The sequence below is a fragment of the Perognathus longimembris genome, chromosome 2, assembly GCF_023159225.1.
Source record: "Perognathus longimembris pacificus isolate PPM17 chromosome 2, ASM2315922v1, whole genome shotgun sequence".
Classification (NCBI taxonomy): domain Eukaryota; kingdom Metazoa; phylum Chordata; class Mammalia; order Rodentia; family Heteromyidae; genus Perognathus; species Perognathus longimembris.
Window position 1 is genome coordinate 43,613,986 of NC_063162.1, and position 27,271 is coordinate 43,641,256.

The window sequence follows — 27,271 nt, forward strand, 5'->3', positions numbered from 1 at the left end:
CCTAGGTGTTAATGAAGAGTCTTTTCGTAAACTACCCCAATTAGTGATCTTTCCATTCCTTGTATGTTTTATCTTTTTTCCCCACTTGTTTTAAGGGAAAAGAAATTCTGAAGAAATTCAGTAAAAATTTGAAGATATGTTCAGTATGAATAGTGGCGACTTTCCTGTCTGTTTAAATATTCTATAATTGAGACTGAATCACCCGGAACTAGGGCTTTGTCTCCTTTTGCTAGGACATGGTGCGGACTAAAGCAGACAGTGCCCCAAGCACCTAGAAAAGTGGTGACTTCCCACGCCCCCAGGAAGGTGCTTGGCTCCTCCACCTCTGCCATCAACACTCCATCTCCTTCATCCCGGAAAGCTGAAAACAAGTATGCAGGAGGGAATCCAGTTTGTGTATGCCCAACTCCCAAGTGGCAAAAAGGAATTGGAGAGTTCTTCAGGCTGTCTCCTAAAGGTTCTGAAAAAGAAAATTAGATCCCTGAACAGGCAGGACCCAGTGGCTTAGGAAAAGCAAAGAAAAAAACATGTCCTTTGCAACCTGATCACTCAGATGATGAAAAAGAATAAAACTTTATTATTCATCTTTGTTACTCTGGTATCCTAGAAGTTTGTGAAGATGTTTGTCCAAATGGCTTTCTTAAATAAGCATTTAATTTTAAAAAATGAGGCTAACACTTAATTGTTCAAAAGTATTTGTGAATTGAAGAATTTGTAAAATTATTTCAGCTCAGTATTCAATTTAATTCAATATGTTGTTTCTTTGACTAGTATTAAGCTTCTGTTTTCATAAAAAATCAGATTTCATCATCTAATTACTAATCTGCTACTTTGAGGTTTAAATCTTTGTACTGATGCCATTTTTATGAACAATTAATTATTGGAATGGGGCCATATTTCTATTCATTTTGTTTGCTTTAAAAGAAAACACAGACTTTTACACATAAAAGAATTCAGTACTATTTAAATTTAAATGAAATCATTTTTCAGAAAGAGGCTAAAGACATAATGTTGAAAAATGATGGGTATCTCTTTTAAAAATGTTCAAGGCATTTTGGTCTTAAGTTTAAATGAATGATAATGAACACTTCTAAAACGTCAGTGAAAAGAGTAAAAAAAAAAAAACTAGTATAGAGCCTACAAAAGAGATTACATAGACTACATTAAGAGTAGAATTTTTTATTTAAAAAATTTGTTTATGTGGTACTGAGGATATAACTGATATAACTGAAGAGAAGTGGGTATAATAATGCTAACACATTCTTGCTTCCTCATCATACTTTTTGTTTACTGATAAACTGTCAGTTTTCAAAACTCCATGTTTTAGCAAGAAAGGTTTTGTGAAATTTGTTTGAAATAAATGACTACTTCACACAAAAAAATATTCTATAATTGAGGGGATGGGGTGTAGCTCAGTGGTAGAGCACTTCTCTATTTTGTGCCGATCCCTGGTTCACTTTACCAAACAGTTACAATAATAAGAAATTGAAAACAATTAATTTCCAGTGGTCATAAATAACAGCATACATACTTTGTACACAAAGTAGTCATTTTATAAGATTAGAAACATTTTCAATTGGGCTTCAGTGGCTCACACCTGTAATGCTAGCTACTCAAGAGGTTGAGATCTGAGGATCAAGGTTCGAAGTCAGGCTGGGCAAGAAAGTCCATGACACTCTTATCACCAGTAAAATAGTCAGAAAAAGCCAGACTGGCACTGTGATTCAAATGGTAGAGCAATCGCCTTGAGCAAAAGCCCAAGGACAGTACCTAGGTCCAGAGTTCAAGGCCCAGTACCAAACAAAAAAAAGGAACATTTTGAATGCATAGGACGTTCACACTCTTCTATTTGTTAGATGAGCAAAAAAGGCTCTCAAGTCTGTACTGGGAAAATTTTACTAAGCATTGACACACTTTATCGAATATAAGTTTGATAAGTTTTATCCCAATTTTAAAAATAAAAACAAAGCCAGAAGCTGGGTGTCAGTGGTAGGAGCCACAGATATGAAACCAACCTGGAGAGACAAGGCTGAGAGGCTCTGTCTCCAAAATAACCTCTAAAAGCCAGGTTAGAAGCATGGTTCAGGGCTGGGAATATGGCTTATTGGTAAAGTACTTGCTTTGTTTACATGAAGCCCTGGGTTCAATTCCTCAGCACCACATATATAGAAAAAGCCAGAAGTGGTGCTGTGGCTCAAGTGGTAGAGTGCTAGCCTTGAGCAAAAAGAAGGCAGAGATAATGCTCAGGCCCTGAGTCCAAGCCCCAGGACTGGCAAAAAAAAAGAATAGAAGCATGGTTCAAATGGTAGTGCAAAACTAAGTAAAAGCAAGAAGCTCTAAATTAAAGCCACATTACTGGTACGTAAAAAGCCAATAACAAAATAAATAAAGCCGGGTATTGTGATGCATGCCTGTAATCCCAGCACTTGGAAAGTGGAGGCCAGCTGGAGGACCTTGAGTTTGAGGCCAGGCTAGACTACATAGCAAGTTCCAGGCCCACCTGACCCTACCAAGTCTCGATCATGCCTCAGTGAATGAATGAATGAATGAATGATTTTTATTTTGGGTGCTGGGAGTTGAATTCTTGGTCTTACAACAATAAAACAATTCTACAACTGAGCTACATCACAGCCTCATATAAATTAAAAATTACATGTGGTGGGGCTGGGTGCCATGTGGTTCATGCCTATAATCCTAGCTACTCAGGGGCTGAGATCTGAGGATCCCAATTCAAAGCCAGCCTGGGCAGGAAAGTCCATGAGACTCTTACCTCCAATTAACCACCAGAGAACCAAAAGTAGTGTGGGGATTCAAGTGGTAGAGCACTAGCCTTGAGCTGAAGGGCTCAGGGACAGCACCCAGACCCAGAGTTCAAGCTCCACAACAACAAAACAAAACAAAAAAGTAAACATGGTATGATTAAAATGTTATGAATACATATTACATCTATATAAAATATGAGAAAAATATATAATATGTCAAGTTATTACTAAGGTCTATAACTTAAAGTGTAGTCACAGGTGATTTATGTTTCTTTCTTTTCCTTTTCTACCAGTCCTGGGGCTTGAACTCAAGGCTTGGGAACTGTCCCTGAGCCTTTTTATGCTCAGGACTAGTGCTCTACAGCTTGAGCAACAGCACTCCTTCTGGCTTGTTCTGAGTAGTCTATTGGAGATAAGAGTATCATGGACTTCTCTGCCCCTGCTGGCTTTAGACCATGATCCTCAGACCTCAGCCTTCTGAGAAGCTAAGATTACTACAGGCATGAGCCACTAGAGCTTGACTGGGTGATTTTATCTACATTTGTTAAGATGCAGTGTGTGTGTGTGTGTGTGTGTGTGTGTGTGTGTGTGTACTGGGGACTGTGACTCAGAGCCACAAATTCTCACTCAAATGTTTTTTCGTTCATGGGGCTTGAACTCTGGACCTGGGTGCTGTTTCTGAGCTCTTCAGCTCAAGACTAGCTCTCTGCCACTTGCTTACTCAAATTTTTACTTCATCAATTGTGTTTTAGCACTTGATCCACACATCCACTTCCAATAAACATAATTTCCATTAGCATGCATTAGTCACGTAAGGGGGTTTCATTGTGACATTTCCACACATGTAAGCAGTGTATCCCAATAAACCACAACCCCTCTAGCATTCTCCCTCATCCCACCCCCATTTCCAAGGACAAGTTTCACAGGTTTCATTGTCATGTTTTCATATGCTTTCATGCTTTCACCATGTTCGTTCACATTCTCTTCATGAGCCCTCTTTCTTCATGTATTCTTTTTTTTTAAAGAGAAATTATATCATTTTATTGATTGATTGATTGATTGATTGATTGCCAGTCCTGGGCCTTGGACTCAGGGCCTGAGCACTGTCCCTGGCTTCTTTTTGCTCAAGGCTAGCATTCTGCCACTTGAGCCACAGCGCCACTTCTGGCCATTTTCTGTATATGTGGTGCTGGGGAATCAAACCCAGGGCTTCATGCATAGGAGGCAAGCACTCTTGCCACTAGGCCATATTCCCAGCCCTTCATATATTCTCTTAAGAGGAGGAAGGGACGGAGGGGGAGAGGGAGGGAGGGAGGCAGAGAGGGAGGGAGAGAGAAAGGGAAGGAGAAAGGAAGGAGGGAAGGAAGGGAACAAGGAAGAGAGAGAGGAAGGAAGGAAGAAAAAGAGAGAAAGGAAGGAAGGAATAAAGGAAAAAGTCAGTAAAAAATCACACATTGCCACATGTCATATTGCGATGTACTCAGTAGAAATGAGAATTCAGAAAGATTGTTTCATTTATTCTTGGGTGGGTTTTGTTTGGCTGCACATTCCACTGTGGTTATCATTAATCATCTTTTGAAAGTAACAGAGTGCTGAGGGGTTGACAAAGAAGAAATAGATGCTGGAGGTGTAGCTTAGGAGTAGAGGGCTTGCCTAGCATGCGTTGTATCCCCAACTAAGAGAAAAGAAATTAATTGTCCCAGTGCTTGCTGTTTCATTGCAATGAAACAATGTGGAAGTCTGCTCCATCCTGGAATGGTACAATGTCTTATGGACATCTCTTAAGTTAATTGAGAATGTAAGACTAACTATATAAAACTTTAGCACCTTACATAGTGAAATGTTAAACCATGTGGTCTTGAGGATTTTATTTTATTTTATTTTATTTTGCTAGTCCTGAGGCTTAAACTTAGAGCCTGGGCATTGTCCCTGAACTTCTTTTGCTCAATGCTAGCACTCTACCACTTGAGCCACTGAGAAAAATATTAATAAGAATCCATAGCAGTATCATGGGGGGAAGAAGGGAAAATGTATAAGCTGTAATATAAAGATGGGAATGTTCACTGTATGTTCAGATAAAGGTGAGGAAGATAATCATATGCTAGGGTTTGTTAGAGACAACACAGTTTTGTTTCCAACAGGAAAGAAAAATTGGCAACAACTGAAATGTCATGAGATGGAGAAAGCAGTGCATAAATTATGTCATGGGTAGGATGAACTACTATATACTCATTAAAAAGAGAGGAGGGCAGAGCTGGGTGCTAGAAGCTCACATCTGTAATTTTAAGCACCCAGGAGGCTGAGATCTGAGGATCACAGTTCAAAGCTAACCTGGGCAGGAAAGTCTGTCAGACTCTTCTCTAATTAACCATCAGAAAACCAGAAGTAGTGCTGTGTCTCAACGTGGAAGAGCACTAGCATTAAGCAAAAAAGCTCAAGGACAGTCAGTGCCCAGGCCCTGAGTTCAAGCCCCACAACTGACAAAGAGGGAGAGAGAGCGAGAGACAGAGATCTTTATATTCATATATGAAAAGATCTCTAAGATGAGTTATCAAATGAAAAGGTAAGTCTGAGGAGAGTTTTATAGTATTATCTCTCCTGTGATCTTAAATAATCTATACATTTGCACTTTTTTTTTTTTTTTTTGCCAGTCCTGGGGCTTGGACTCAGGGCCTGAGCACTGTCCCTGGCTTCTTTTTGCTCAAGGCTAGCACTCTGCCACTTGAGCCACAGCGCCACTTCTGGCCATTTTCTGTATATGTGGTGCTGGGGAATCAAACCCAGGGCCTCATGTATATGAGGCAGGCACTCTTGCCACTAGGCCATATCCCCAGCCCTGCACTTATTTTTTTCTTAAAGTTTACAACTTTTAAAAGCAGACAATAGTGTTCTCATTTTAGAAGAAGTGAATACAGAAAGGAAGATTTCAGGCTGGAGACAAGGCTCAAGTGGTTAAAGCAACTGTCTAGGATGCATGAAGCCCTTGATCTCAAATCACAGTACTGTACCCAAAGTAACAGAAAAGAAAAAGAACTATTTGATTTCCATTTATAGTCTTCTTAACTACATTTCATTGATGTAATCATTCATTATTTTTCTTCCCTATGCTTTTTTTTTTTTCACAAAGAAAATATCACTTGTTTTATTTGCATGTGGTCACTAAGTAAAATCTAGCAATATTTTTAGCAAGGCACAGTAGCTGAAGCCTGTAATCCCAACTACTCCAGGGGCAGAAGTCAGCAGGATCACAGTTGGATGACAGGTTGGAGAGACCTACTCCTCAAGTCAATCAATAGCTGGGCATGGTGGTGCTGGTCGGTTATCCCAGCTTTGAGCTGGGACTGTAGTCCTGTCCTGCCATAAAGATGAGACTCTTTGCCCAAAATAACTAAATCATGAATGGCTATGCTGTCAAGTGACAGCATGGGCCTCTCAAGCACATCAACTCCAGTACCACAAAAAGAAACAAACAAAAAAGCTAACATGTTTCAAAGTTTTCACATACAACAGTGAAAAACTCCTTGGCCTTCAAGATGCAGAAGCCTTCAGCCCAGGAAGTGGGCCCACCCAGGACTTCAACTCCCACAAAGCATAGCGAGAACTGCGTCAAAGGCGCGACGGGGAAGCGTGCCTACAACTCCCATAAGGCATAGCAGAAATGGTGCCAAGCGTGCGACGGGGAGGATTGCGGGTTGTTCCTCTCACCCAGGTACCCCTTCCCCACGGAAATGCTGTCGGTTGCAGTTCCTATTGGAAGTGAGGAGGGAGACACCTAAAATGAAAGACCTAAAGACCTATAGATTAAAGCCGAGAGCGAGAACGGAATATCAGGTGGCCCCTCGGGGGATCCTGCGGCCCAGGGTTTCCTGGAACATGGCTTCCGGCGCCTCAGTCGTGTTGGCGCGGTGCAAAATACAACCAGCGTCTTCCACATCAGGGCTTCCAAAGCGCAAGCCCTGAGTTCCAGAAACAACCTGCAACCATTCGTCGGGATTCCCTTCCCACAGCTCAGGCTCCCACACCTGCTCTGGCCGGGATCCGGGACACAGCTGATTAAGATCTGTGATTCCCTGGTGGGCTTCAGAGGACTGAGTCCTAACTCCCAAGACCCTAGACCCATGGCTCGACAGTCCGGACGTACTTTACAATCACTTAGGTTTTGTAGAGCCGAACTAAGCAAGTCACACTGAGTATTGCCACACAGAGTTTTCTCCTTTCACATGTTTGAGAACGGGGCAGTGGGAGGTCCCCCGGTTTCTGAAGTCATAGCTGTGGCCACATCTCCTCCCAGCCCTTTGCTGCGGCCACACCTCCTCCCAGCCTCCACCTATACAGTCAATTTCCATCATTAGTTCTGCCCATTGCCCTCTTTCCTTTTCTTTCCCCTTCTCCTGCGTCTCTTGCACCCCCTGCACCCTTCATCTTGGCAGACCGGCAGTATTTTCTCCCCCTCGATAAACTTTTCTACCTGAACCATGTGGCGGTCGTCTTTAAGTGAGCCTCGCACTGAGTAGCCAGGACCAAACAGGCATGAGACATCAGAGCCTAGCAAAAATAACAATGTTTAGTGCATGCTTTCGAGTTTTTCTAGGCGTAGGCCTCCTCCCTCTGGTAATTCAGAGACTTTATTTGATTGAGTGCTAAGTTCACAGACACTGTAGGTAAGTTCATATTCGAGTGTATGTTTAATGGCTCAGCAAAAGTTGTTTGAGGACACTGTCTGCAGTGAAGCATTAAGAGGAATCTCTTGTAGTGGTTCTTTCCATTAAAAAAAAAAAAAAAACTTGCATTGCCATTGAAGAGACAAGACTCAATCAGTGACCTTCAGGTCAACCAGGCATACCAAACTACATCCCTAAAACGATTGTGAAATTGTTGCCAATACTTTGAAATGGTGGAATTTTACATTAAATTCAAGGCTTCTATGGACCAGTGGTAGACCTCATGGGCAGGCTCAGGACCTTTGGTTCAATCCCTAATACCACAGAAAAAATTTACCGAGAAATTCAGATCCCACCCACCAGCAGTGGGATTCTGCTTAAGTGGCTTTATGCATCAGACCACTCACCTTCATCTGCACAAAGTGGGCAGGGGGTGGGACCGATAGGGGCATCCCCTTCAACGGGATAATTTGATGATTGAATAAGATGAACTAATGAAGTATCTCATAATCAAGAACATCTCTACATGTTATCTCCTATAATCCTGGTCAGAAGGTTCTAAGGGAGGAGTTAGGGAATCAGAAACTGAACTTCTGGGGAAGCTGTGTAGGAGTGAGCTGACCAAGAAGGCAGGAAGCAGTGAGTGTCCAGGTGCAGAGAAGACAAGACCTGTACTAAAGATCAGAAGGCATGTTGTCCAGGGCCTGGAAAACCATACTTGGGGAGTTTTCTGGTTTGAGTTTCAAAAACTAAAGACTTTACTGGTACCAGACTCATGATGCACAGTAGGAGTCCATACTTTTTTTTTTTTTTTTGCAAGTCCTGGGGCTTGGGACTCAGGGCTTGAGCACTGTCCCTGGCTTCTTTTTGCTCGAGGCTAGCACTCTACCTCTTGAGCCACAGCACCACTTCTGGCTTTTTCTGTTTATGTGGTGCTGAGGAATCGAACCCAGGGCTTCATGTATATGAGGCAAGCACTCTACCACTAGGCCATATTCCCAGCCCCATGCTTACTATTATATTAATTTTTTGAATTAAAAAAAACTACCTGGCAAAAATTCATGATTTCATGAATTCTAACTTCTGTGTGTTTGAGGGCTATAACGCTTTTTTGTTTTATTTATGTGTTTGTTTTGGTGCTGGGATTGAACCTAGGACCTCATACATGTGAAAGTTATTCTCTCTCCCTCAGCTACACCCTCCCACCCACAACCCCACATCACCCCCCAAACCCTACTAAAGATATTTTAGGTCTCATAGTATGCTTGCACTTGGCCACAATCACCAGCACTACCTCATGAGCACCACTAGAGGGAGTAGAACCAAAGGAATCATCAAGCCTTGCGGTACAGTACTTGTAGGTGATTTGTTGTTTTGGTTTGGGATTTGGTTGGTTCAGAGTCACAGTACGATATTTGTTTTCTTGACTTCTGCTCAACATTTTGTGTAATTGTTTTCATTTGAAAGATGTTTCTTTTATGAATTTTTAAATTTTGAATCCTACTCTCAAGATGTTAAATAAAAGAATCCTACTGGGCTGGGAATATGGCCTAGTGGTAGAGTGCTTGCCTCATATACATGAAGCCCTGGGTTCAGTTTCTCAGCACCACATATATAGAAAAAGCCAGAAGTGGCGCTGTGGCTCAAGTGGTAGAGTGCTAGCCTTGAGCAAAAATTAGCCAGGGACAGTGCTCAGGCCCTGATTCCAAAGCCCAGGACTGGCAAAAAAAGAATCCTTCCCTTCACCTCCAGTTCCCATCTCACACAACAGCCACTCCTTTTATCCTTTAAGATAGCTTCAGTTTATACACAAACAGGTATTTTTTTTTTATTTAAACCCATGATTTTTCCCTTGACTGCAACTCTGATTTCATCTCCTATCACTCTGCCTGCTCTACAGACTGTATCCTAGATCTTCAAACTTGCCTCAGCACTTTTGCCCTCACTACTTATCTTGCTGGCCAATTCTGTTCTCCCAGGTCTTCCTTACTCAAGAGTCAGTTCATATATCATGCCTTTGAAAAGGATTTTCTGCGATCTGTCAATCTGTGTTGCTCACCATCATTGTGTTTAAGATGCTTGTGCAACTGTGTTCTTAAGCATTTATTTGTCACTTAAGTGCAATCTCTGAAAGAATGGGAGCCTTGTTGTCTTAGTTCTATGTCCTTGGTGTCTAGAATGCCCATCAGGAACTCAATGAAGAAGTAAATGAAAGAATGATGCATATACTGTCTTGTAACTTTTTCTTTCCACATTATATATCTTATACACATTGTGTTTATATGAATAAGCTTCAGTGTTTTATTTTACTCACATTCTTTTTTAATTTAATTTTAAGTTGAATTCACATGACTTTAAAAAAAATGTATGTGGAGGGTTGAGGGGGCTCATCTTGTAATCCTGTCTACTCAAGAGGCTGAGATCTGAGGATCACAGTTTGAAGCCAACCTGGGCAGGAAAGTCCATGAGACTCTTTATTTCCAATAAACTACTCAGCAAAAGCTGGAAGTGGCACTGTGATTCAAGTGGTAGAGTACTAACCTTGAGCACAAAGAGGCTCAGGGACAGTGCCCAGGCCCTGAGTTCAAGCACCAGGACTGGCAAAAATAATTAAATAAAATAATGAAACAATGTAATAGTGCAGTAAAACTTTGACATTCACTTCTGTTTCCCACCTACCTCATTCCCATTCAACCATATAGACATTTATTATCTTATTATGTGAGTGTGGGTGCTCACGTGTGCCTTTGTACTGGGGCTTAAACTGAGGGCTTTCAACTGTTACTGGCTTTTTGGTGCTCTACTGCTTGATCCAGGCCTCCAGTTATGGTTTTTTGCTGATTAACTAGAGATAAGAGTCTCATATATTTGTCTACCTGCAGTGGCTTCAAACTTTACTACTCAGATCTCAGACTGTAGGTGTGAACCATCAACATCTAGATAATTGCATATATTCTTATTCTTACAGCAACAGGTTTTTTTATACTGTCTGCATATTCGTTCTTTTAACAGCTGCATCGTCTTCATGATTTATATAGATTTATAATTTATTTCTTTGAGCCACACTTCTACACTGTTCATTGTGCAGTGAAATAAGCTGAGCCCCTTTACAAATTTTGAGACCTGGCGCCCACTCCTAGAGACACTCAGAGCTGCAGCCTCAGCCAGAGGATTTTACAAGAATCCAGAAGCTGAGCACAGTTGTCCATGCCTGAAATCCCAATAATTCAGAGGCAGAAGTAGAAGGAAATTTGCCAGTCCAGGCAAGGGCAGGAGCTGGGGGGGGGGTGGGGGGAAACAAAAACAAAAAAACAACAATGAGCAGAGTCTGTTCTTTTGCGGGGAGAGGGGGGGCAGTCCTGGGGCTTGGACTCAGGGCCAGGGCCTGAGCACTGTCCCTGGCTTCTTTTTGCTTAAGGATAGCACTCTACCACTTGACCCATAGAGCCACTTCTGGCTTTTTCTATATATGTGGTGCTGAGGAATCAAACCCAGGGCTTCATGAAGTATGCAAGGCAAGCACTCTACCGCTAAGCCACATTTCCAGCCCTTGGAGTCAATTCTTTTGTTTTTTACAGTGCCCCTCTTCAAATAGTTACTGAGTATTTTTGCATAATAAGAAACTTCTTTGGGGCCCTGAAGGCTCTGCACTGTAAACCTTGCTACTTGGGAGGCTAAGATTTGAGGATAACGTTTTGAAGCTTGTACTGGCTGGAAAGTCCTTAAGACTCTTATCTGCAATTAATCAGAAAAAAAATCAGAAGTGAAGCTGTAGTTCAATTGGTAGAGTGCTGGCCTTAAGTGAAAAAAGCTAAGGGACAGCACCCAGTCCCTGAATTCAAGCCCTAGCACCAGCACAAAAGAAAAGAAAGATAGAAAGGTAGAATGTATTATCTAAAATAAACTTTAAGATCCTACATTTATGGTTTAGTTTTGGTGCCTTTTCAATCCACAGATGACACTCAGCCTGAGATCTGACCTGGAATCACCCTGCTCCCCACCAGCCTTGGTTCCCAAGGCTGTAAAGAAGAGATCTGCTTTGGAGATGGGATAGCCTCCCTCCACTCCCCAACCCCTGCCTCCCAACGTCTACTCCCAGTTCAGTGCTTCTCCTCCCCTTGGCAGCACAGTGCCCTGGGTTTGCTAGAGTGGCTTCACACCTTTTGCAGCTCAGGTAAGATTTGGTGTCTCCCAGACCCAACTCCCATTGGTCTATGAGAGAAGGAAGAACTAAGGGAGAAGTGTCCCCTCTTACCTCTCTGCCCTGCAGGCTACACTGAAAAGTAGGGGAAGTGAAAATCCCAGTTCCTTGACAGCTGTGCTAAGCATATTCTAGCCTTGGGCTTCTTCCCTTCTGCTTCCTTAGTCCCCCCTTCACTTTAGAGGAATACTAGATTTTCATATATACAGATCCCTCCTGCCAAAAAAGTCTCCCCTGACTTGCTCAGGATTTTCCTTTATCTTTCTGACTACTAACACTAGTTAGAACTCAAAATGCAAGCATATTAGAATACTAATGTATATTTATTGAGTTTGTCCATTTTGAAATAATACAAATTTTCTGGGGGGTTTTGTTTTGTTTTGTTTTGTTTTAAGGGACTGAGAAGGTTGCTCAGTGACAGAGTGCTTGCCTAGAATGCACAAGGCTCTGGGTTCTACCATCACCAAAATCAGCAGCATCAAGCAGCATCAAGAATTCCATGATAGGGCTGGGGATATAGCCTAGTGGCAAGAGTGCCTGCCTCGGATACACGAGGCCCTAGGTTCGATTCCCCAGCACCACATATACAGAAAATGGCCAGAAGCGGCGCTGTGGCTCAAGTGGCAGAGTGCTAGCCTTGAGCGGGAAGAAGCCAGGGACAGTGCTCAGGCCCTGAGTCCAAGGCCCAGGACTGGCCAAAAAAAAAAAAAAAGAATTCCATGATAGGGCTGGGGATATGGCCTAGTGGCAAGAGTGCTCGCCTCATATACAGGAGGTCCTAGGTTCAATTCCCCAGCACCACATATACAGAAAATGGCCAGAAGGGGCGCTGTGGCTCAAGTGGCAGAATGCTAGCCTTGAGCAAAAACAAGCCAGGGACAGTGCTCAGGCCCTGAGTCCAAAGCCCAGGACTGGAAAAAAAAAAAAAAAAAGAATTCCATGATAGAACTTGGAAAAAAAATTATACTAAGTGAGCCAGACCCAAAGAAACATGGACTCTATGGTTTCCCTCATAGGGAATAATTTATAGCACAGGTTTAGGCTAGTCACAGCAGAGGATCACAAGAGCCCATTAGCTATGCCCTTATGAATGCATAAGATGATGCTAAGTAAAATGAACTCCATGTTATGGAAATAGTGTTATATCACTGTTGTAATTACTTTCAACATGCCATATGAAACAGTAGCCTCATTTGTTCATGATCCTCTTGTATCCCCTTCCTGTGGTTGTACCCATGCTATCACTGAATCTCATCTGAGTACCCTAGATACTGTATATACTGGTATTAGAACTAGAGAAGTGAAAGGGAATATCAAAATCGAGAGACAAAGGATAAAAAGACAAACGACTCCGAAAGCAATACTTGCAAAACCATTAGGTGTAAACCAACTGAACAACTCATGGGGGCAGAGGGAAAGGGGGAAAGGGGAGGGGGGAATGAGGGAGTTGGTAACAAATAGTACAAGAAATGTACCTATGGCCTAACGTATGAAACTGTAAAAAAATAAAAAATAAAAATGTATTGTTAGTGATAAAAAAAAAGAATCCCATGATTTACTGGGTGCTGGTAACTCTACCCTATAATTGCAGCTACTCCAGAGGCAGAGATAGGAGAATCCAGGTTTAGCAGTGGGGGTGGTTTGGGGGATGTGTGTTAAATCTCCAATTAACCATCAAAAGCCAGAAGTAGAGGCCCTAAATTCAAGTCTTAAGACCAAAAAAATAAAAGAATTACATTATAAATTTGAAGTCATTCATGAAAATAAAATGTAACCTGTTGAAATAGTTTTAATAAGGCAAGGAGGAGAAAGTTATAGAGCCTATGAGGTTGATGAGATTCATTGTATATATAATGAGTTTGTGATACATTGTATACATTTTATTTTGACACTATAAATAATAAAATCTCCTTTGTAAGACAGGTACTAGTGGCTTGCTCCTGTAATCCTAGCTATTCAGAAGGCTGAGATCTGAGGATCATAGTTCAAAGCCAGCCCAGGTAGGAAAGTCTGGTGAGACTCCTGTCTCTAATTACCCACCTGAAAACCAGAAATGGTGCTGTGGCTCCAAGTAGTAGAGCACTAGTCTTGAGCTAAAGAGCTCAGGAACAGAGGCTAGGCCAAGAGTTCAAGGCCCATGACCCAAAACAAAACAAAACAAAGCAACAACAAAAAACTTTCTGTATAGCTAGTACATTTTAAACAACAAAGCAAACTAGAATCTCATGATTTCAGAGCTCAGGAACTAGATCCTTGCTGGTATGGGTGCTACTTTAACTACTGAACAGGAATCACTTTGCCAGTCCTTTGTTCAAATTAATCTCAAAAGATATGAAGTTTGAATGGTGAGATCTTAGAGACCTTTGTTTAAAATGAATGGTCCTATGTGTAAGTTTTCTATACATGATACTATTTTTTTTTAACCTAAGGAACCTGATCCTTCTCACGTCACAGCACACACCCAAAGAAACAACTTTTACACATATTTCAACCAAATTATGTTGAATTTAGAGTTTTTAACAGGGCAGCATTTCTCATACCAACCTCTCTAACCTCCCTGCCTCCCTCTCTTCCTCCTCTTCCTCCTTCACAGTACTGTGTTTTGAACTCAGAACTTGTGCTTCTTAGGCAGGTGCACCAGCCTGATAATCTGCCTTTCTGAAGTAAATAAATACAGCAGAGAATTAGGAATTCAATAATTTCATTGGTGTTATCCTATCCTATGCAGGCAGAAGGACCTGATTTCAGGCAGTCTCCCAGTGCCTATCAGAAAACCAATGTCTGCTTAGTCTATTATCTACCATGTCTGGTGTGAATGGAATAAAGATAAGATGTATCATTGGCCTGGAAGAATACATATTTTAGGCCAACATCTTCTAACTGGAGAATGGAAGACTTCCCAGAAGATGTGTAGGTGGGCAGAATTTCAAGGAATTCCTCCATACCTTCAGTTTCTTCCTGTGCTCTCTTACAGTGTGACTCACCTAGCCTTCCCCTGCTCTCCTCACAACAGCACTTGTCCACTGTACAAAGAAAAGTCAGGCCCATCTCCATCCCAAAGATGGCTTCAGTGTGACCATGTCCCAAGTGTAAGAATTTCTATGCTATCCAACAAATCGACAATTGGAAATGGCCCCTTTAGTGTTCATGATGCCACAGTCCTCTCGAAAACCTCTACCTCTCATGGAAACAATTCTGTGTAGAATGAACCACTGAGTATATATAGATAGAGAGCACTAGGGATGGGGACTTTGTGAAATTAGCGTGGATCTGGGAGTAATGTTGATTCTTGCTAGGCCATCCTTCCTTTATCCCTAGATGGGTGTGTGAGATGCTCTGTGCACAAAGGAAAGTCTGGGGAAGGAAAGTGCTTCAGTAAAAAATGCTGAAAAGCTTAGTGTGAATTCTGCTATGAATTTCAGTCTGAAAATTCTTTTTTTTTTTTTGGCCAGTCCTGGGCCTTGGACTCAGGGCCTGAGCACTGTCCCTGGCTTCTTCCCGCTCAAGGCTAGCACTCTGCCACTTGAGCCACAGCGCCGCTTCTGGCCGTTTTCTGTATATGTGGTGCTGGGGAATCGAACCTAGGGCCTCGTGTATCCGAGGCAGGCACTCTTGCCGCTAGGCTATATCCCCAGCCCCTCAGTCTGAAAATTCTTCAGTGACAAAACTAAGTCCCAAGATATATCTTTGTGGAAAAACAATTAAATAATTGAACCAGTACAGATACATAGAGCAGATTCTAACTGGAAAACGATGGTGGAGTATCAAAATGTTCAAAAGTTTTTGACATTGACTCAAAAAGTTTTTTATGTTGAGCTGGGATATTGTAGCTCAGTGGCAAAGCACTTGCCTGGCAAGTGCAATGTCCTGGCTTAGACAAAAAAAAAAAAACCCAAAACCCATAAACATTTACCCAACTGACTGTTTTCTGGTACCAGAGCTTGAACTCAGATCCTCCTAATCTTGGCTTTTTCTGCTCACAGCTGATACTCTACCACCTGAGCCATATATCTAATGTGGCTTTTTGCAGGCTAACTGGGACAGAGTTTCACAAACATTTTTGCCCAGGATGAATTCATACTTTGATCCTCAGATCTCAGCCTCTTGGGGTTGCAGGTGTGAGCCACTGGTACTTGCATTACTTCTTTTCTTCCTGCCTTCTCTCCCACTCTTCTACCTTCCTTTTCTCCCTCCCTCTTTGCTTCCCTCTCTCTTTGCCTTCTTTCCTCCCCTTCCCTACCTTTGTTTATGAGACAGGGCCTCTCTTTGTAGCCTAGGCTGATCTTTAACTTGTAATACTCCTGCCTCAGTTTCCCAAATGTTAGAATTACAGTTGTGAACCACCATGCCAGTCTCTTGGCCTAATTTCTTTTAGGCTTTGTGTAGGTTATTCAATATAGTAGTTGTGTTAACTGCTTTTTCTTTTGTGTTGGTCTGGTCTGGCTTGGTTTTTACCCCCAAAGTCAGTCCTTTTCTCTCAACCATGGAATGAATAAGACCAAGCACCAACTGAGCAGTGAAGGAGAATTATATTCCTGACCAATAATAGAAGCAAGGGGATAAGCTCACAAGCCAACTCTTGGGAGTCTGAAGGTTATAGATACGGAGTGGAAGGAAGTGTAGGGGAGGCTAATAAAAAGGGGGAATATTCAGGTCTTCTTTAAGAAGGGTGGGGATTTTCCAGGAATTTTGAACATCACCATTGTTGCTACTTTTATGGTTCTTCCTAATTGTCATCAGGACAGTTGTCATCTGTCCTAGCACCAGAGCCTGTCATTTAGCATGCAGATGAATTATAATGAAATCAGAGGTTGGCTGGTGGTCACTCCAGGCAGCCATCCAGCAGATTAATCCAGTCTGGGCCTTCTCATCTGAAGAGGAACTTCTGGATTGGAATCTCAGGACTAGGGCCTTCAAGATAAACAAGATTGGGCTGGGAATGTGGGTCGGTGGTAGAGTGCTTGCCTAGCATGCATGAAGCCCTGGGTTTGATTCCTCAGTACCACATAAACAGGAAAAGCCAAAGTGGCACTGTGGCTCAAGCGGTAGAATGTTAGCCTTAAGCAAAAGAAGCTCAGGACAGTGCCCAGCTCCTGAGTTCAAGCCCCAGAACTGGAAAAAATAAAATAAAACACAAAAATAAACAAGATTAAGGTCCAGTAGGAAGTCAGCTAGATCACATGGACAGTACTCAGAATAATAACTAGAACATGTTTATTAAGCCACATCAAGACATTTATTCTTTGGCTATAAGCCTGTGAATTTTCTGTTCTGCTTAGAAAATTACCAGGAGCTTAGTACTAGCTCAAAAAAGACACTTATTTTCTTTCTTTGTATGCATTACTCATAAGTCCTCTACTAGGGGCTCACTGGCTGTACTAAGTAGACGCAGTCTCACTGAGTGTTGAGGTCCCCTTGGCTCGCTGGTTGTTAGCAGAGTTCAGCACCTTGTGGTCATAGGACTGAGGTCCCAGCTTGCTCCCTGGTTATCAACCACCTACTCTCAGCTGCTGGAGGCTTCTGCAAGTCTATGTAAGTACTTGTTCTATGTATTATCTAGACAATAATCACAAGAAAAAAAGGTCTCTACACATCTACAGCTATACTTTTCCTATTCACTCCCACTCCTCCCCCAATACTTGGATCTGAAGTTTATTGAATCCACAGATCCAGAGCTTGAACGTACTGAGGGTCATGTGGAAGATGGAGTATATAATTAATCAGGTGTCAATCTCAATGTGTTCATAAGTCCTGCAGACACTCAAGAGGAGGGAAAGATAGAAGGCAGGGAATGTATACCAAGTGGCAACAATCTTGGGAGAAGGGGATCATAGAATTCTGTCCACAACATCTTTCCTTCTGGGGAGCTGCCCAGAGCCTCTCATATACTAAGCATGCCCTAGCATGGAGCTATCCTCCAGCACAGTTCCAGTTTTTATATGGCTTGTTCGTTTTTGCTTTTTGGAGGTTTTTTTTTTGTTTTTTTTGTTTGTTTTGTTTTTGTTTTGTTTTTTGTCAGTCCTGGCTGGGCCTTGGACTCAAGGCCTGAGCACTGTCCCTGGCTTCTTTTTGCTCAAGGCTAGCACTCTACCACTTGAGCCACAGCACCACTTCTGGCCATTTTCTATATATGTGGTGCAGAGGAATGGAATCCAGGGCTTCATGTATACAAGGCAAGCACTCTTGCCACTAGGCCATATTCCCAGCGTCATTTTGGTTTTAATGAGAGTGGTTTTAGTTGCTTATGCTGACCCTGAACTTTTGGGCTCAAGCGATCCTTCTGCCTCAGCTTACCAAGTACCTGGGACTCCATGAACCAGAATGCAGCACTAGACTGAGCTTACTATCATTTTAGCTATGAGTTATATTGCCTTATTATAAAGTAAGAAATAAAAACCTTAGATTTGGGGTAATAATTTGTTACAATAAAAACTGATTAATTAAATGAGAATGAAGTTTATTTATTCTTATTCAGCTGCTTTTAAGACCTGTTTTATTTTATTGCCAGTACTGGGGTTGGAACTAAAGGCAGCAAAATTGCTCAGTTACTTGGTTGTCACAAACGCATGAGCCACACCTTTACGCTGGCTTTTTGAAGGTTATTTTGGAGATGAAGTCTCTCAGATCTTTCTGCATGGGCTAGCTTTGAGTCCTGCTCCTCTGGATCTCATCTTCCTAAATAGCTAGAATTAAAGGCAGCTTCTAAAATGTTGTTGGTTGATTAGTGGGAGTAGAGCCTGAACTCAGGGTGTTGTGTTATGAGGCCAAGTGTCCAATCACTTGAGCCATGCCCTTGGTCCCCTAAAATATGCTTTAAAATAGTTGTCAAAGTATACATTAACACTTTGTGTGAGAGAGAAAGTGGGGGAGAGCGACGTGGGGGGGGGGAGAGAGATAACGCTAATCCTGGGACTTGAACTCAGGCCTGGGCCCTGTCCTTGAGCTTTTGTGCTAGCACTCCTCCACTTGAGCCACAGCTCTGTGTCCAGCTTTTTTGTGTGTATGTGGTTAATAGGAGAGGTAGGATTCTTATGGCATTTCCTGACTGGTTGGTTGGAACTGTAATCCCCAGATCTCCTCCTGAGTAGCTAGGATTATGAGTGTGAGCCACTGGAACATAGCACAATTGTATTTTAAACACTAGAAAAGCAGGCTGTACTACCAGTCTGTTTGCTATAGTTTGGAATCCCCACATAAATGTCAAAGGATGCTTGATAAGTTACAGAAGAAGACTAAGCCCTGTAGAGAAGTCTGCTTGTCTTACAACCTAGTCAAAATGACAAAGTAATACACCTTAACTGTGAAACTATTGTATCAGATAAATTTGTGTATATAGCTAGAGAGTGTGTGTGGTATCCTATGGGGCTTGAACTCTGGGCCTGGGCACTGTCCCTGAGCTCTTCAGCTCAAACCTAGCACTCTACCACTTGAGCCACAATTCCACTTTCAGTTTTCTGATGGTTAATTGGAGATTAGACTGTCCTGCCCAGGCTGGCTTTGATCTCAGCCTCCTGAGTAGCTAGGATTATAGGCATGAGCCACCTGTGCCTGGCTTAACCCAGGATTTTGCAGATACTAGGCAAGCTCAATCCTACTGAGCCATACTCCCAGCCTAATCTAGGCAGGCACACTACTTCTTGGGCCACTTCTCTAGGCTTTTTTTAGGGGGTGGAGGCTTTTTCATTCTTTTTTCTCTTTTCTTTTTCTTCCTTCTTTCCTTCTTTCTTTCCTTCCTTCCTCTATTCCTCCCTCCCTCTCTTTTCTTTTCAGTCCTGCAGCTTGACTCAGGGCCTGGGCCCTGTCCCTAAGCTTCTTTTGCTCAAGGCTAGTGCTCTACCACTTGAGCCACAGGACCACTTCTAGCCTTTTCTGTTTATGTGGTACTAAGAAATCGAACTCAGGGCTTCATGTGCACTAAGGCAAATTCCCAACCCTTCTTCCTTTTCTTTTCTCTTCTCTCTCTCTCTTTTTCTTTCTTTTCTTTCTGTGTCAGTAGTGGGGCTTGAACTCAGTGCCTAGGTGCTGTCCCTTAGCTTTTTCACTCAGGGCTGGTTCTCTACCATTTTAGCCACAGCTCTACTTCCAGCTTTTTGCTGGGTAACTGTTGATAAGAATCTCACAGACTTCCTGCCCAGGCTGGCTTCAAACAGTGATCCTTAAATGTCAGTCTCCTGAGTAGTTAGGATTACAGGCATGAGGGGGACATTGGTTATTTTCAAGATAGAGTCTTTTATGTCCATGCCAACCTGCACCAAGATCCTATTTGTGCTTCCTGTGCTGCTGGGCTCCCTAAGCTTCTTTTGCTCAAGGCTAGTGCTCTACCACTTGAGCCACAGCACCACTTCTGGCTGTTTCTATGTATGTGGTGCTAAGGAATCGAACCCAGGTCTTCATGTATTTGCGGCAAGCACTAGGCCATATTCCCAGCCTAATAGAAGATTTTTTTGGCGGGGGGGGGGGGCAGTGCTCGGGCTTGAACTTGAGGCCTGGGCATTTCCCCTGCGATCTTCAGCTCAAATCTAGTGCTCTAACACTTTGAGCCACAGCACCACTGTTACTGTGGTTTTTAATGCAACTTGTCTCTCATTTATTCTTGTACACATATTCCATTTCTAACCTTTCAGCAAGGGAAGAGTCATATTTGTCACAGCATTTCTCTTCAAAGACTTGTGATGTTACTATACAATAAATGAAAAGTTGAGAAACATTTTTTTTCAATAACACCAGAAATGTTGTTTCTATCTTGATGGGACACAGACATTTAAACAGCCCATGTGTGTGGCTGAGAAACCATTTATGAATTTTTTTGTAAAACAGAGAAAATAGAGAACAGGACCAAATATGTCAGGTAGACATGAGGTGCCTCTCTAGTCAGGAATGTGCAGGCAGCAAGAAAGAATGAAAGCAAGAAAGCAGAGGTTTGGTCATTGATTAGTAAGAGATCATGTTGAAGAATAACTTCAATGATGACTCTACAATTTTAAAATAAAAGATGTTTACTTTTAGCAACAAAAATTGACCAGATAAAAGGGTTTTGTGGGGTTGGGGAGAGAAGATGGGTGTTATTCCTGGAGCTAGAACTGGTCCTAGCTAGGTCTGTCTGTCCCTGAGTTTTTGGACTTAGTGCACCACTTGAGGTACAGCTTCACTTCTGCCTTTTTTTGGTAGCTTTTTTTTAATGGTGATAAGAGCCTCATGGACTTTCCCACCTGGGCTGGCTTCAAACTGTGATCCTCAGATCTCAGCCTTTTGAGTAGCTAGGATTACAGGCATGAGCCACCCACTTGACTGGATTTATTTTGAGATACAACAACTTGGATGTAGATGGAACTTTAGAGATAATTTCCAAAATCCTAATTTTATTTTTAGAGATGGAGAAACATGAAGTAGAAGGTGACACAGGTGGGGGGGGGGGTTATAACCAGGACCTATTAAGTTTAGAGGATCGTGTACAATAAACTTGGAGTTCTGTAAATGAATAGAAATGTGACACTCCAAGATGCTATACCACATCCAAGCTCTGGAGCGCTCATATAATATATGGGACCTTAATTAAGATTACATATGACAGAGGATCCGAATCTCAGGGTAAAAAATGTAAAGTAAAGGACTCCAAGTAGGAAAGGAACTAAGGATTTTGAGCTACTGTGAATCTCGACTTTTTCATCTGGCTGTCTCGTTAATTCTCACAATAGTACAGCCTCCCCCTTCCCCAAATGAATTATTCGAGAGATGAGAAAAATGTTTAGGCAAGGAAAAAAAAAGGCTGTCAGTTGGTAAAGTGACAAAGGATAGAGAGACAAATTTGAACCCAGCCCAGATGTGTATTCTTTCCCTGCGGCTCTTGCTGCCTCACATAACCCAATATACGAAATCTATACGTGGGAGAACCGGGTCCCAGAGGGGGGAAACCAACCCACATCTGAGGCCAGAAAGCAGCTCTTTGCTGGGCGCTGGTGTGGTTCAGGCCTGTAATGAGAATCGGGAGGCTGAGATTTGAGGGTCACTGTTCAAAGCCGGCCTGGGCAAGGAAAGTCCATGAGCCTCTATCTCCAATGAACCAGGAAAAGGCTGGAAGTGGCGCTGTGGCTCAAGAGTGCTGGCCTTGAGCCAAAAAACCTTAGGGGCAGCGCCTAGGCTCTGAGTTCAAGTCCCATGCCCCCACCAAAAGAAAAGGCGGATCTAGACCTCCAGCCCTAGGCCAAAGGCCTGGGTGGGGGGCACACACCCCTTCTCGGACAGGCGCAGGCTAGGGGGAAGAAGGGGCCGAAGGAGCTGTCACAGCGGGCCCGGGAGGCCCGGAAGCGCCGAGCCCCCGCAACCTGCCTCTCCCGGGCTTTACGCTCGGGAACTGGCGTCCTCCTTCCGCGGGGCTGAGCGCCGGCCAGGCTCACCCCTTCCTCGGCCTCAGGAACTAACTCCCCCCCCCCCCCCCCGCCCCGAAACTGAACCCAGACGCCAGCAAAGTGTGCGAGGCGCGCAAGGTGTGTAAGCTCGCCCCGAGAAGGGCGACTGGGGCAGTGCGGGCGAGGAGTCGGGCGCGCGGGGGCAACGCTAAACGGGACCGAGGCGGGCGGCGAGAGGCGAACCCGGCAGCCCGGCGCTCTGGTCGCCGCGGGGGTGGGGCGTGCTTCCGCCCGCCCGCGCGCCCGCCACGTGACCCGCCGTGTTGTGGTCCGGGCCGCGTGGGCGTCGGCGTCGGCGGCGTGGGGCGGGTCACGTGACGGGGTTTAAATCTCCCGCAGACGGAGCCGCGGGGGCGCCAGTGCCGCGCGTCGAGCGGGAGCGGAGGAGGCGAGGCGGGCGGGCCAGAGAGGCAGTTGGAAGATGGCGGACGAGGCGGCGCTCGCCCTTCAGCCCGGCGGCGGCTCCCCCTCCGTGGCGGCCGAGAGGGAGGCCGCGTCGCCGCCCGCCGGGGAGCCACTCCGCAAGAGGCCGCGGAGGGACAGCCCCAGCCTCGGGCGGAGCCCGGGCGAGCCCAGTGGGGCGGCCCCGGAGCGAGAGGCGGCGGTGGCCGGGGACGGCCTGGCGGCGGAGGCGGCGCTGTGGCGGGAGGCGGCGGCAGCGGAGGCCGCGGCAGCGGAGGCGGCGGCGGCGGCGGCAGGAGGGGAGCGGGAGGCCCCGGCGATGGCCGCGGCCGGAGAAGGAGACAATGGGCCGGGCCTGCAAGGCCTAGCCCGGGAGCCGCCGCCGGCTGAGGACTTCGACGACGACGAGGAAGAGGCGGCCGCGGAGGCGATGGGGTACCGAGGTGCGCAGGGCGCGGGCGGCCGGGCTGCGCCGCCTCTTCCCGGTGCGGGACCCCTCCTAGGGCCGGGTGTGCGTGCGGGACTCCCGCGGCGGAACGAGCTCGGGGTTGACTCCGCGCGGCTCTCCGCCCCGCCGCGCTGCTCCAGGGTCGCTGACCGGGCTGTCCGCCTCGGCGGCCCGGCGCTTGGCGCAGTCGTCAGGTCGGGCGCTCTCGCAGGCGTCTGGAAGTTTTCCCTCCTCCGCCTCCTTCAGCACAGTGCTCGAAGACTTTTAAAGATTTTCTTAAACAAAATCCTTCCTACCCCCACCCCCCAACATTTAAGCCTGAAACTTTTGGCTGTCTCATTGATCGACCTTTTGCAACTACTTTTTGCAAACTGACACCTGTGCAATTTCCTCCTCCTCCTTCTCCTCTTTTTTTTTTTTTTTTTTGGCGATTCTTGTTTTCTTAAAACTCTTCGGTTTGCATTATAATACCCAACTTGTTAATAGGCATTGCCTTCAGATTAAAAAGAAAAACATAGCTGTTTCCAAAGTTGCTACTGTTCTGTGATAGTTAACATTGGACTTCAACTGGAGCGTTTCAGAACTTAGGAATAGCTTTTCTCCTAATGATGTTCTTAAAATGGTTTAAGTGTATATGAGCATGGAGGTGTGTATGTATATATTTGAGTCTATTTAATTCTCACAGGACAGTTTTGTCAAATTGTGGTGTATTGTGGTGTATTGAGAATTTCTTATTTTTATCTGGCCAGTTTTTGTTCTGAATAGATGGGAGTCTGTATCAATATTTGTGTCAGACCCACTTTTTGGACCCATTGGCCATATATAAAAAGTGTGCACTAGGGACTGGATGAGCAAAACTGCCTTTGAAACACAACTTGGTAAGAGGATTGATGATACCTGCTTTTATAAAAGGCCTTTGTGATTGACAAGTTTGGTCTTAACCTGATTGCTACCTACCCCTCCCCTGTTTTTGAGATGCTGGAGATCCGATCTAGGAGTTTGGCAAGCCTCCCAAGCTCTTGACCACTCAGCCCTAACCACCTCTCTGCTTTGACTTTTAAACATTTGCTTTCAAGTTTTGGGGGGCTAGTTTTCATATTCCAGGTTGGCTCGAAACTTCCTATATAGATCAGGTTATCCTTGAGCTGTTCATTGCCCTGCTTTTTGCCTCCAGAAGGCTTGGCTCTTACTTTTTTTTTCTCTTTTGTGTGTGTGTTTCTAGCCAGGGTCTGAAATTCTTGACCCTTTCCTGCGCACAGCTGGTGCTCTACCACTTGGAGCAATCTCCTCAGTGCATCTTTAAACTTTTTTTTTTTTTTTTTTGTAGTTTTGGGATTTAAACCCAGGTTCTTGTGGTTGCCACAGTCATATCCCTTTTTTGCTCTATTTTTGGATAGGTCTTTTGTTTTTGCCTAACATTGGCCTCTAACCAGCATCCTCTTACACTATGCCTCCTTATGCTAGTAATTACAGTCTTTCTCCACCATTCCTGGTTGATGTTTTGAGGTAGTGTCTCATGAATGTTTTACTCAGGTTGGCCTATATATAATCAGGATTCTCTCAATCTTCCCAGGGAGTAGTTTTGATTACAAGTGTGAGCCACTACTACTGCCCAGTCTGTTTTGGTGTTTTAAAATTTGTAGATTATTATTTCCAAAAATAATACCTCCAAAGGTACTGGGATTTGAACTCTGAGCCTTGTGGTTGCTAAAGCAGTCAATCTATTGCTTGAGCCAGGCCCCAACCCTTGTTGTAGCTTTTGATTGGCTGAAACAGATTCTGTACAGAATCCCTATAATGACAAAACTGGTGCATTCAGTGTGTATGCCTTCTATACATATGCAGTATGAATGTTCACAAGGCAGTGAATATGGTTGCATCCTACCATTATAGGATATCATTTTAGGTGTGGATGTTTCAGCAGCCTTGAGTTACTATGAATTTCTTTTGCAGATAACCTTCTGTTCAGTGATGAAATTATCACTAATGGTTTTCATTCTTGTGAAAGTGATGAAGATGATAGAGCTTCACATGCAAGCTCCAGTGACTGGACCCCAAGGCCACGGATAGGTATGGTTCAGAGTTGTGCCACTTTGGAATAAATGCCTTTTTCTTTTGTACAAACTTTTGATTTTTCTGTCCTTTTAGCCTGGGTTTAGGTTTTTAGGTGTGGGTTGAGGTTTTATGGTGGTGGTGTAGGTATTCTTTTTTTGGGGGGAGGGGTTGTTAGTGCTTGGGATTGAACTCAACCCTGCATATGCTAGGCAAGTTCTACCACTGTCCCAGTTCTGTTTTTAACAGGTTAGGCTATAGAAGCTTAACTTCTGCTGTTTTGTAGACAGCCATGTACACCTCAGAAAGTTCTTTCAGTTCTCCTGCTAAGTCTTTTTCCCTTGACATCTTTCTTTAAAAAATTACTTTTTGCCAGTACTGGGACTTGAATTCTAGGCCTCAAGCTTGCTTGACTTTTTTTTGCTCATGGCTGAAGCTCTATGACTTAAGCCTCTCTTCCAGTTGAGTATTTTTCTGGTTAACTGGAAATGGAGTTTTGCAGAATTTTCTGCCCAGGCTAACTTGGCAAGCTTTATTAGTCTCAGCTTCCTAATGAACAGGATTACAAGTGTAATTGCAAGAATTACAAGCCACTATCACCTGTAGCTTGACATTCCTTTTTCTTAATATCTGTCATTAAACAGTCTTTTTTTTTGAGTTGTATTTAATGTGTTAGGATATAATTTTCTTTTAACTCATATACTACTATTTTACATTGTCAATCACTGATGCTAACCACAGCCTTTTGGTAAAATATTTTGAAATAGAGTACATTATATATATTTTCATACTTGTTGGGGATTAAACTCAGTGCCTTACACATGTTAAGCACTGCTCTACCTTTGAATTATACACATGGCCCCACATTATATAGAGTTTTATACCAAAGAGATCAAACTTGGGGCTTTGTATATTCCAGGTAGGCAGTGTTCTACCCATGAGCTATATCCTAGCTTTGTGATATAACAATATTGAAAGTGATTTTTTTCCTGTGTTCGTACGTTCTCAAATGAATTAGTCATTTAATATTTTTAATTTTTTCAGGCTAGGTAACTGATCTGAGCAATGTCAGGGCAAAGAATTATTAATGCTTGAAACAGCATTGTATGTATCATGAAACTGAAGGTTATTGCTGAAAAAAATAGAAAAGATTTATTTATGTATAGATTTTCTTTCCCTTCTATCTCCTTGATGTTATTTGTTTGCTTGTTTTGTTTTTTGCCAGTCCTGGGGCTTGAACTCAGGACCTGAGCACTGTCCCTGGCTTCTTTTGCTCAAGGCTAGCACTCTACCACTTGAGCCTCAGTGCCACTTCTGGATTTTTCTATATATGTGGTACTGAGGAATCGAACCCAGGGCTTCCATAGTTTACTGAACCTTTAAAAAAATAACTTTTGTTATTATGTTCTGTGATTTAACCACAAAACTTATATTGGTAATTAATTAGCTATATATTTTTTCTTATGTAGAGAAGATACAGAGCTTTAAACCCTGGGCATATGAATGCTAAACATGTGTTATACCACTGAGTTATTCCCCTCACATCCCTTTATTTTGACTATTATTTAAAGCATAAGGAGTCCCTCCAACTGTTGATTAGATCTATCTCCCTAACCTCATTGAGATATTAACATTAACTGTGAGGGAATACTGAGAATGTAATGCCCTTAAGTTGAATTTTTTTTACTTTGCATAAAGCCTTGTTGATAATTAACTCATTACTTCAGAAAATAAGTGAGATTTTTTTTTTGATTACTTGGAAGAAAACTTACCTAGGTATTTTTCCTCTTAACATAGGTCCATATACTTTTGTTCAGCAACATCTCATGATTGGCACAGATCCTCGAACAATTCTTAAAGATTTGTTGCCAGAAACAATTCCTCCACCTGAATTGGATGATATGACACTGTGGCAGATTGTTATTAATATCCTTTCAGAACCACCAAAAAGGAAAAAAAGAAAAGATGTTAACACAATTGAAGATGCTGTGAAATTACTTCAAGAGTGCAAAAAAATAATAGTTCTAACTGGAGCCGGGGTATGTAAGATATATAAAACACTAGTAAAAGGGAGAGGTGGTGTATGAATTTTCTTACTCCTTTTACAATTTCTTACTCCTTTTTCTGGTGTAGAAAATTAATCCTTAGTGGTGGTGATAAAAACTAAGAGTAACAGTATTGCTAAATGGATTCAGATTTTATAAAAACTCTGCAATAGCCTTAAAAAATACCTTTAGCCAGGTACCAGTAGCTCACACCCATAAGCCTAGCTTCTCAGGAGACTGAATTCTGTGGATGGAGGCTTGAATCTAGTGTAGGCAAACAAATCTGAAACACTC

The 27,271-nt window shown here is 43.3% G+C and overlaps 1 protein-coding gene, 1 long non-coding RNA gene and 1 pseudogene across 3 annotated transcripts in view; 2 read left to right on the forward strand and 1 right to left on the reverse strand.

Annotated features, from left to right (window-relative positions):
* The first annotated feature begins 236 nt into the window (after positions 1 to 236).
* On the forward strand, positions 237 to 584 carry LOC125346377 (annotated as a pseudogene).
* A 7,752-nt stretch (positions 585 to 8,336) lies between these two features.
* Positions 8,337 to 26,157, reverse strand: LOC125346382. The gene is made up of 3 exons (XR_007209922.1): positions 25,659 to 26,157; positions 24,124 to 24,129; positions 8,337 to 8,378 (listed from the first exon to the last, which is right to left on the reverse strand). It is a non-coding gene; the product is annotated as an uncharacterized LOC125346382 (long non-coding RNA).
* The window catches only part of Sirt1 (sirtuin 1), a 28,578-nt gene continuing 23,678 nt past the window's right edge, over positions 22,372 to 27,271 (forward strand). Inside the window, exons 1-3 of one of the 2 annotated variants that reach the window (XM_048338878.1) lie at positions 22,372 to 22,875; positions 24,834 to 24,950; positions 26,730 to 26,971. In XM_048338878.1, coding sequence (XP_048194835.1) covers positions 22,452 to 22,875; positions 24,834 to 24,950; positions 26,730 to 26,971 — 783 coding nt within the window. In that variant the 5' untranslated portion in view covers positions 22,372 to 22,451. Of the gene's footprint in view, positions 22,918 to 24,833; positions 24,951 to 26,729; positions 26,972 to 27,271 lie in introns of both variants that reach the window. The other variant, XM_048338877.1, reaches the window with a different exon arrangement.